This window comes from Aedes aegypti, chromosome 3, assembly GCF_002204515.2.
Source record: "Aedes aegypti strain LVP_AGWG chromosome 3, AaegL5.0 Primary Assembly, whole genome shotgun sequence".
Taxonomy (NCBI): domain Eukaryota; kingdom Metazoa; phylum Arthropoda; class Insecta; order Diptera; family Culicidae; genus Aedes; species Aedes aegypti.
In genome coordinates, this window is record NC_035109.1 from 300,471,958 (window position 1) to 300,483,288 (window position 11,331).

At 38.8% G+C, this 11,331-nt stretch overlaps 1 protein-coding gene across 1 annotated transcript in view; it reads left to right on the top strand.

The window, feature by feature from the left end:
- LOC5574263 (translation initiation factor IF-2) overlaps positions 1-10,329 on the top strand; it is a 52,379-nt gene extending 42,050 nt beyond the window's left edge. The window contains exon 5 of the mRNA XM_021852020.1: positions 9,921-10,329. Within this exon, the coding sequence (XP_021707712.1) occupies positions 9,921-10,282 (362 nt within the window). The 3' untranslated portion in view covers positions 10,283-10,329. The remainder of the gene's footprint in view (positions 1-9,920) is intronic.
- The last annotated feature ends 1,002 nt before the right edge of the window (positions 10,330-11,331 follow it).

An 11,331-nucleotide genomic window follows, 5' to 3' on the forward strand; every position in this document is an offset into this window, starting at 1 on the left:
TGCAGTGCTGTCAGGAATGTTGAAGGTTATGTACGACATCAACCAATATTATTCAACTGACGTGAGAAAGACTCATATTGATGCAATCATTACTGACAACGATGTCTTATTTATAATATTTTCATTATTACCAGCAAATATGAGATTATTTTTTGTGTACAACTACTTGTATATAGAAATTTGTGGATTCAACGGAGTTTCACCTTGAAGAAAGCTAATATATCTCTCTGGCACCTCGCTGTTTCCGCCAATGAATACAAGTTCGTTAGCTGATTTTTACCAGATATGGTCAAACATTAATTCCTATGCATTATAAAAATTAAAGGTTAAAATGTCCCACGTAAAAAGTAAACTGTTCCCTGAAACGATGGCTAAATAAAAAAAAATGGAGACAGGATAGATGTTTACATCGTCAGAAAAAGCTCTATACTGCAGAGCCTAATCTTTTTACAAATGACCTCCCGAGTGTTTTGAACTTTTGCTCCGTACATCTGTTTGCTGACGATGTACAAATTTACATTTGCACAGACGATAGTTCAGACTTGACAGCAATTGCGAACATGATGAATAATGATCTACGCTTGATTATGAATTGGTCCAATGAAAATTTGTTGCCTATAAATCCTAGCAAAACAAAAGCCATGCTGATTTCCAAACAAAAAACCAGCATTACCCCTCCAAAAATTTATATCAATGAATCCGAAGTTAGTTTTGTACAAAAAATCAACAATTTAGGTGTTATCCCAAGTAACCAGTAAGCACGATAATGCGGCACGGTAACAGCATTATATGCGCATATAGGGTAATCATTTGATGCATGTCAGTTTTATATACGCATGCTATTATAATGCCAGAAAAGGCGAAATAGCGTGCCATTATAGTGCCAAGATATAACCGTGCTTCTCTGCATCACTAATGCTGATATAACACCACGTGAGAAACGTCAGTTGTTTTCGCCAGGTTTTTAGGGCGAATATTTTGTGCTTTCGCGTACGCAGCCAGAGAGCTTTCGCGTATGCGGCCAAGCAACTGGTACACGAGGTAAATAAATGAATGAATGAAAACGGAAACCTCTAATAGTATTCTTTAATGAATGTTCGAATCCTCTGAGCAGAATCTCAAATAGAGAAACTTTAAAGTAGATGGAGTACCGTGTACCTTTTAATTCCGCTCCTAAATGCGTATCTTTGACAGATACGCGTATTTCGATTACCACTTGCAGTCTTCTTCAGTGTCAGTTACTCGTATCCATTTTCTCTCTAATAGTATGCAAAAAATGTAATAAAATGATACATATAGTACTTCTCCGTATCAGACATATTCGTTTTGGTAGTTTACATCCTTTTGAGGACTTGCAATTGCCACATTTTGATCCTCGTTTTATGATGATGAAATTCCTCATTTTGCGTCTCGAACCTGCGACACCCCTATTGTTGAGTTGTTGTCCTGCTCCTTTGCTCCTACGGCCACATAAGATGAATAGTATTGGAAAGAAAAGTGACCAATTTAAACCATCACTTTTCCCCGTCATAAAACCTGCAATTGTAGTAGTGAGAAGATTTATGTTTGACCCCCTCTTACCACTATATGCAAACACAAAGCACGTGGTATATCTGTCAAAACACTGGATGGCATTTAAACATGCCCTGTATTCGAATATAAAGCCAATATAGTGCTTATTTAATGCCTGTATGTATCAGGCTTAGAAGCATTAATGATGCTGTAATAGGGTTTCTATGCAGCGGAAGTGCTGTTATAAGGTGTGTAAGCATTTGTGGTGCTATTATAATGCATGTACGCATCTATGATGCTGATTAAGGGCTTATTATTAGTGCTTATGGTTACTTGGGATATTCACAAATAATTTAGAATGGGAGGACCATATTATATACCAGTGTTCAAAAATTTATGGTTCATTAAAACGACTAAATCTTACAACTAGAAATAGCAATATTGATACAAAATTAAAACTTATCAAAACATTGCTGCTTCCACATTTCATATATGGAGATTTCGTTTACACAAATGCTTTAACTGGATCACTTCACAAATTAAGACTAGCGTTAAACGCGTGTGTTAGATATGTATACAACCTTGCCAGATACTCACATGTATCACACCTATAAAAGAACCTTATTGGCTGTCCTTTCAATAATTTCTACAAATATAGAACTTGCTCCAATATTTTCAAAATAATAAATACATCAAATCCAGTTTTCCTCAATGAAAAAATTATACCATTGAGAGGCACACGAACAGGTAATTACAGAGTTCCACAACATAGTTCAATGTATTATAGTTAATCCTTCTTTGTCAGAGGCATTGTTAATTGGAATAGTTTGCCGACTTCCATTAAGCTGATTAATTCTAAAGCATGCTTCAAAAGGGATCTCTTATTGTACTTACAATGGACGGTTGTGTGAGTTAAAGAGAACAATTTTTCAAAATTCAAATATATACGTTAGAGTCATTTTTTTCATCAATTGCAATCTTAACTGTAACAATAAAAAAGATGTATGTCGGCTGCTTGGGCACGTCAGGAGTTAATCATCAACATTAACCTCCTTTTCCCGAGCAACCTAGATAGCCGCGTAGTGTCGGTAGCGGTTGTTTCAACTGGCTAAGAATTAACACTACGGACTGCCTGTTCCGGTGGTAAAAGTCCACCTCACAGGTGACCCCTAATTTATGGTGTGATGCGTACCGTGCCTAGGAATGAATGGTTAGGGGGGTCTAAATAAAACCTAACCGCTAACGGAGCCTGTGGGGTATCAGGGCGCCCTCCACAGTAATGAGTCCTTCCTGTGCTACCCGGAGCAATGGTGCAGGTGACCTTGTGTTTCTCCGAGATAATCGGCTGCCCTTCTTCAGTCTCTATCCTGAGGCTTAATAAGGGTGGGATTATGAATATGTTGACATTTAATTTAAATTATCACCTATATGGATTCGCATTATGCGTTTTACACAGTGTATTCTGTGCTCTTTCGCCTTTGGCGACTTTAAATAGATACCGATCTGGTTTTTTCGTTGCTGGTCTTTTTCGTGCTGAGATTGCAAAAAGCTTAATCCTGGTGACCTCAACAGGAAATACGTCTATTGTTCGGTATATTTACCACATGATGAACCATCCCCAACGGATGACTTCAAACGAGTTGTCGTACACTGCGTAACAAAAGTCCTTCCGCTGATTGTGGGCAGTGATGCCAATGCTCATCACATCATCTGGGGCAGCTCAGATATCAATTTGAGAGGCTCCAGTCTGATGGAATACTTAAGTAGTACAGACCTTGGATTACTTAACATAGGCAATCGCCCAACCTTCATGGTTTCTAATAGAGAAGAAGTGTTAGACATAACGCTCTGCTCGAATAGAATCAGTCACGAGTTGACGAATTGGCATGTATCAGATGAGGAATCATTATCTGATCATCGCTACATCTTCTTTGAACATTCAAATGTAACTGCACAGACCTTGCGTTTTAGGAATCCCCGATCAACAAACTGGGAACTCTATATTGAATTGGTTGCGATCAAATTTCATGGATATTCTCCGTCCATTGAAAATCCAAGTGATCTGGATGATGCCGTTGATACTACAACATCCTACATTATGGAAGCTTTTGAAGAAGCATGTCCTCTGCGGTCTGTAAAGACTACAAGAGGGACCCCATGGTGGAATTCCGATCTGACTAGACTTAGGAAACAATGTAGAAGGAGTTGGAACAGACGCCGTTCAGCTGGATCAGAGTCGTTCAAGTCGGCTCGCAAGGCTTACAAGAAGGCTCTTCGTTCTGCTGAACGATCCGGCTGGAAAAACCTTTGTATAAATGTTTCTAGTTTGAGTGAAGTCAGTCGGCTGAACAAAATCCTTGCAAAATCTAAGGATTTCCAAGTGAACGAAATTCGCTTACCTAATGATGACTTTACTTCTTCCGAAGAAGAAGTTTTTTCCGTGATGTTTATTTGGCAAACATGCCTCTTCATGTGAATCAACATGCTTACCAATCTGGAAAGTCCACGGTGACTTTTTTACACAAAGTTGTATACGATATCGAGAAAGCATTCGCTCAGAAGCAATCCTGCTTGGGTGTTTTCTTGGATATTGAGGGTGCCTTTGATAACGTGTCTTTCGATGCCATATTGGAAGCAGCACGAAATCATGGGCTACCTACAATGATTACCAATTGGATTCATCAAATGCTCAAAAACCGACATCTCTTCTCGACATTGCGTCAAGAAGCGATTCGAAAATTGAGTGTTTGCGGATGCCCCCAAGGGGGAGTCTTGTCACCACTTTTGTGGAATCTCGTAGCAGATACGCTATTGAGGCAACTCAATAATAGCGGTTTTCCAACATATGGATTTGCCGACGACTATCTAGCTCTGATAGTTGGTATGTGCATAAGCACCCTATTCGACCTGATGCAAAGTGCTCTTCAGGTAGTCGAGAGTTGGTGTCGCCAATATGGCCTTTCGATAAACCCGAATAAAACATCTATTGTTCTGTTTACGGAAAGACGAAACCGCGATGGAATTCGACCTTTACGTCTTTTTGGCTCTGAGATTAATGTGACTTATCAAGTAAAGTATGTCGGAGTCATTCTAGATTCCAAACTTTCATGGACACCTCACATTGATTTCAGAGTCAAAAAAGCTTGCATGGCCTTCGGTCAATGCCGGCGAACCTTTGGTAAAACTTGGGGCCTCAAACCCTAATATATCAAATGGATTTACACAACAGTTGTTCGACCAATATTGGCATATGGATGTCTTGTGTGGTGGCAAAAGGGCGAAGTGAGAACAATCCAATCAAAATTGGGCCATCTCCAAAGGATGTGCTTGATGGCGATGTCTGGTGCGTTCTCTACAACTCCCACAGCAGCGCTTGAGGCCATTTTCGACGTTGCGCCACTACACATATATCTTAAACAAGAAGCACTTTCTTTCTCTTACCGTTTATGGGTACTGGATCTACTGGAGAAAAATCCAGTGGATCGTAGATCTACACACACTTCGTTGTTTCCACTTTTGGTGAATTGGGACATAATTGTCCTTGCTCCAAGTGATCTCACAATTGCTTGTCACTTTCCTTACAGGACATTTACCACACAATTCCCTTCACGGGAAGAGTGGACGTCTGGCTATTTGGAAAGAAGTATATCAAACAATATAGTATGTTACACTGATGGCTCCCTTCTTGAAGGTAGAACTGGTGCAGGAGTATATTCTCGTGAGCTAAGGCTGAATCAGTTTTACTCACTTGGTAGAAACTGCACCGTTTTTCAGGCGGAAATATTTGCTCTTATGTGTGGAGTGCAATCAGCACTTCAACAGCGCGTAATGGGTAAAGTCATATACTTCTGTTCAGATAGTCAAGCTGCTATAAAAGCTCTCGCTTCGGCCAACTCAAGGTCGAAGCTTGTTATCGCATGTCGAACTCAAATTAAGGAACTAAATTCAGTCAACTCTGTAAACCTTGTATGGGTACCTGGTCATTCTTCCATCGTTGGAAATGAATTGGATGATGAGCTAGCTCGCGATGGAGCATCACATGACTTTATTGGTCCTGAGCCGGCTATTCCAATTTCGAAGTGCTGGGTGCAGCTTAAGATAAACTCTTGGGCGGCAACTCAGCACAAGCAATATTGGAATAGTTTGGAGTCGTGTCGTCAAACAAAATTGTATATTACTGAGCCATCTCCAAAGGTGGCGAAGTATTTAACAAATCTGTAAAAGCAGAATTGCAGTCTCTTGGTCAGAGCGTTGACAGGCCACTGCCGACTCAACTATCACATGGCAAACATTCAGCGTGCTGACTCATTTGTGTGTGATAGTTGTGACTCCGATTATGGAACTTCGTATCACCTGATATGTAACTCTCCAGTTTTTGCGCAAATGCGATTCCAATTATTTGGTAAACACTTATTAAGTGAAACTGAATTCAGAAGCCTGAATCTTCAGGACATTCTGTTATTCTTAACCCGCTGTGGTAATGAGCTATAGGCTCTCTTTACGCTCATGCGTTTTGCAGTGTCCTTTTTAGGGCGCTGTTCGAACCCATTGTGGTATGGAGCTACATGCTCTCAATTCGCTTATGCGATTTTCCCTCTTCAAGGGACCCCACTCCTATTTCCTCCCATCTTTTCCTTCCCTTTTCTCTCCCATCGGGTAGATGATGAAATAGGCTCAAATATGGCGATGGCACAAATCTCCCAACTGGTGGGAAACGTGCCTTTGGAGCCGGCCTTCTGATACCTGATATGCTTCAAAAGGGATCTCTTATTGTACTTACAATGGACGGTTGTGTTAGTTAAAGAGAACAATTTTTCAAAATTCAAATATATACGTTAGAGTCATTTTTTTCATCAATTGCAATCTTAACTATAACAATAAAAAAGATGTATGTCTTACGTTACAAGGTGATCAACAAATAAATAAATAAATAAATAAATAATCGCATTCAGTTAGGCTTATTCTGGCGAGTCAGGTGAGGTGAGACGAGTCAATGATGATCAGAAATTTGGAAAAAATATCGTGAACTTCGTATTGAAATTTCCAGAATTATGCACATCTAATGGTAGCGGTTCGTATAAAAAGCCTTCGCAAAATAAATAAAGTAAAAAACTTATAATAAAATAATAATAAAATAAAGTAATGCATATATTATAAACTTTCTTCCAGAATTTTTCGACTGCTGCGTTCTCTTTCTAAAATTTGTTTTTTTTTATAACACACACCTTGCTGTTCATAGAAATAGACTAATAATCGTACTAAAAATCTTAAATGAGAAGGGCGGATGGTAGTGTAGACTCGTTAAAAATCTGCAAATATTCTTTGCAGTTTCAAACGGAAGTACACTAGAGCCTCGTTTTACGAAGTCTGTGCTCGCCAGTCGTTTTCTATAGGTAAACAGCATGTCTTGGCAAAATAAAAATAAAAAAATAATTAAACGGGCCGTTTTTAAGCAACGCCCTTCTGATTGTGTAACAGATTTTCATTTGTCATCATCAGAAAAAAACACCACCAAAATTTGATTCAAAGTTGTTTTTATTTAGTTATTCGGAACAGCTGGGCGGAGTTTTGAATAAAAGAATTAACAAAACCTTCAATTAACATTAATTAAACAAAATTGGGCATTCTAATGCTGTTGAGAATTTTAGAATGTTTTCAATGACACATTATGCTAAAATCTTTCATCATCAACTGATTTTTCATAGGCTCAAGCGCTGTGAGGCATTACGGAGCCAATTTCATCATGTAACCAAATTATTTTTTGTGACACAGTATTCTGGATAGTTTGGTGCACCCATGTACCTACGATTCATATTATTTTACATGCAACTTATTGGTATATGTTGTACATCGAAGTAAAAGCCAAAGAATACTTTCGGGTTGAGTTTTTGGTTATGACTAGCAGTCCGTCATACCTTGTTAAGTTTACATTGTAGTGCAGGGGATAAAATGAAATTAAAGAAGCTTCTTTTTTTACGACAAAAAATTAAGTTCAATTCGTGATAACTTTTTTGTTTCTCGATATGTTTGCACCATTCTTCCCAAGTTCTTCTAGATCATGAATCATTGGTGTTGGGAATTATAAATTTGTGTGGATAGCTATGAAAAATGCATATTCAAACGAGCTTCGAAAATGAGAGCTTTTGAACGGCAAAAATTGAACCATTTCGAGTGAAATACAAAGTTAAGTGTCCGGAATTCGAAGCTGTCTGTAAAATGATTCAAAACGGTATATGGCATCATTCTAAACGACCTTGTATATTGCTCACGTTTAAAGATCTCATGGAGTTCTTGTAGGATCAAGAACAACGGTATTAGTAACAACATATTCCGTTACTTATGTGATTCTTACGGCTCATATCATAAGACTATCAATGGTTACGCTTGTAGATCCTAAGGCGCCCAAGAATATCCTTTCAACCCAATGTAATATTCGTTTAATTATAAAAAGTGTAAGGAGCCAATGTCAATAAAAAATATATCAATATACAACTCATGTAGATCCTGGGACCTTTATACTTTGGAGTCCTCGGAGGACCAAATACATCGATGCTTATTCATTCAATACTTTCTTTACTCAAAAGTTTGGTTTAGACATAATGAAAAAAAATCTAAAAAAACGCTGATTACACCAGTAGATTGAAGGAATTTCTCCAGAAAATTATTGGATGAACCAGAAAACCCTTTGCATTCACAAAGCTATCAAAATTAAGGATTTTCCGATACAAATAATTTTCCAAAATAATCTCTTAGTGATCAGAATAATGATAAATTCTTGAACATGTGCTCAACTGCTCATATGTTCATATGCTTAAACTCCAAACAATTGTTGAAAGTTCTTAACATGCACATATTTTAGCCTGATTTAAACCCTTATAAATCTTCTTGAGCTTGAGCTTGATTGACCGCCCGTGGTTGCTACTCCAGTATCGCCAGATCAGCTGCACTTACACAAGGAACCAATCAGATGACTGCTTGGGATTCACTGACTCCCACGGTTGACCGTATATACCACTGCGTCAACGCCAGTGGGGTAGTTCTTATGGCAGAAAGGCTTGCTGGTTTGGTTAGCAGACTGCCTATGTATCAGGCGTAGAGGAAGGCATGCTATGATGATGAACGGATGGAAGCGTAGGGAAACGGTTTATTTCTGTCCGTCTCGGATTCTAGCAAATACTATGAACTGTGATAGATACATCAACTGTGATATATTAAGAGTGGAAGATACAAGCAAGTGAAAGATACAACTACAAAGTACGAGGAAAGGGACGGGCCTGGGATTGAACCCATGACCTTCTGCTTATGAAGCAGAAGCGGTAGCCATTAGACCACCAACCCCGTAATTAAAAACCTTATTTATCGTCTTATTGATTAATAAGGTTTTTAGCAAACTTTAAGGTGAAACATCTCGGAATCCAAAGATGACCGGCACAATGGCTGACTTCTCCCCCTACTCACGTTTTCAAAGGCACTAAACTGGAGAAATAGTAGGCAATCGTTTCTGATCTTCTAATTTTAAGCTTTCTGCTAGTGCACAAAGTCAAAATAAAAAGTACACTGCTGTTGGATGTTTTTTTTTTCGCAAAAATTGTGCCTGTTTCACCTTAAAAGCACATATAGTCGAAACAATAAAAATAAATTTCTCACAAGTAGACTCCCAAAGGCAAAACCTCATTTCACGAATCAAACTTCCTCGTTTTACGAACTGATTCAATTTACGAGCTAATTCAATATATGAACTCCCGATCTAGTTCGTTAATTGAGGTAACAATGTTAATGCAAACATTGTTTTATAAATAATCACATTATGTTATTCGCTCCATAAGGTACCTCAAAGCGATTAAGCCTCAAATTTTTCTCAGACATGCGGCTTAGCCAGAGACGAATAGAAACTTAATAGTCAGGTTCAGAATGGGTACCACTTCTAGTAGATACTACATTTGGTCAGTAGAAGAATGCTTATGTCGTGACTGTTCGTGTGACCAACATCTAGTTTGCCACGCTCTGATAGCTTGAGTACCGGGTCTTTAAGTGTCAAAACAATTTTTTAACCAAAATAAAACATTCTCTACAACATGGCATCAATCAAACCATCAAAAATTTCAGCGCCACTAGCATTCTACTACTTATATTTCTGTTATTTGGTCCCATGGTACTGCAAGAAGTACCCAAATATGACAGATCGCAGTACACTTATCATGGCTTGCTCGATTTTGCTCTATTTCCATAAATACAAAAAAAAATTAGGACAACTGCAAGGAACATGAAGGTCTTAATTTCGTCTTTGGTGAGCACGGATTTGTTTGCGATTTTTTTTTCTGGTTATAACGGTCTGGGGGGCACTGTTGTATCCAGCCGTCACCAGCCTCATGCCACCAACCTAATCACAACTCTCCCCTCCCGCACAGGAAAACCCCAAGATTTGGATGCCATCCATCAAGACGTTCGGGAGGTGAAAGCCACCCTAAAGAAGCTGCTGGATCACATCTTTACCCGCAAAGCCGACTGTGATACTCCCCACGCGAGAGCTCCGGCCGGAGTTCAACCGGGAGCACCTGTCACACCGACTGGCCACATCACCGCCTATCTGCCGTTGGTTTTGGCAGACTTCCCCACCGAAGTAGCAGGGCCAGTAGCACACCAAGCCCCAGTGGCAACCGTTCCCATATCAACAGGGCACCCTAATGGCGGCACTGTGAAGTTGGCCCTGCCAGCACTTCCCGCCTTTCAACCGCCGCAGTGTCCCGTGTGTCGAAGCAACAAGAAGTGAATCTTCAGTGTATTTAATTTGTGTAATAAATTAATTTTAAACGAGTAGCTTCGGGTGTTTGATATGCGCATTTGATGATGACCCGACCCACTGATGTTTAGCCACTGGATGCTGCATTTAAACCTAAGAAATCATCATAAATTACGTCACTCTTGTAGGGCAAAACGGTTTCAGGAGAACGTTACGTTCCATTAAAAGAATACTAGAGTTTTCATATAAAAAATGTGACCTAGATGAGAGGGTGTTCAGAATTTGTCAAATATCGCATGACATAATTTATGAACGACCTCTAACATGCCGGCTAAAGCTAGCCAGTGAGAAAAAAAAAAACTTGAATAAGGTCTTCATTTGACCCTTTGGTTGCATTCTGTTGTTAAAATGACCCCAGGCCCTGAAGCACTATTACCTACATTTTTGTTAGTGAATCGAATTTGAAATGTATTCTCACGTAGCACAGTTTGTAGATTGTATGGAGATTTGAGAAAAATATTGAAACTTGAAAATCAAGCGTTTTCAGCACCTTGGCATGAAAGGGAAAGTTGTTTTTGGTCAAAAGAGCTGTAATTTGCATAAACGATATATGATATATTCATAATCGCAAAACCGTCTCAAGCGAAAACTTCATTAATTTCCATTTGTTGCAAGGTAAGGAAATTAAATAGTTAAAAATCATGAAGAGTTCCAGGAAGTTGCAACAGTATCTTTTAGGCTTTTTAGAAGACACCTTAAGAAATAAGTATATGATTTAGAGTGGAACTTGGTGGGACTTTTTTGAATCGATAGTCAAGGTTACTTGTTAATATTTCATATGATTAATTTCAAAACTAATTCAGCGTGTCTATTTCTCAAATTTAAAGTCAAAATTGGTGTACTTGTCCCATCTAATATACTTCACTAATCTTCAGCCAAATTCTCTTTAGATTTTGATTGAATAGAGTGGTTTCAAGTCCACCGTTCTAGCAAAGACGAAATAAAGACCTCCATGTCTCTTGAAGTTGCCCACAACTTTATGGCACATAAAATAATAGAGCAAAATCTAGAATGCCGTG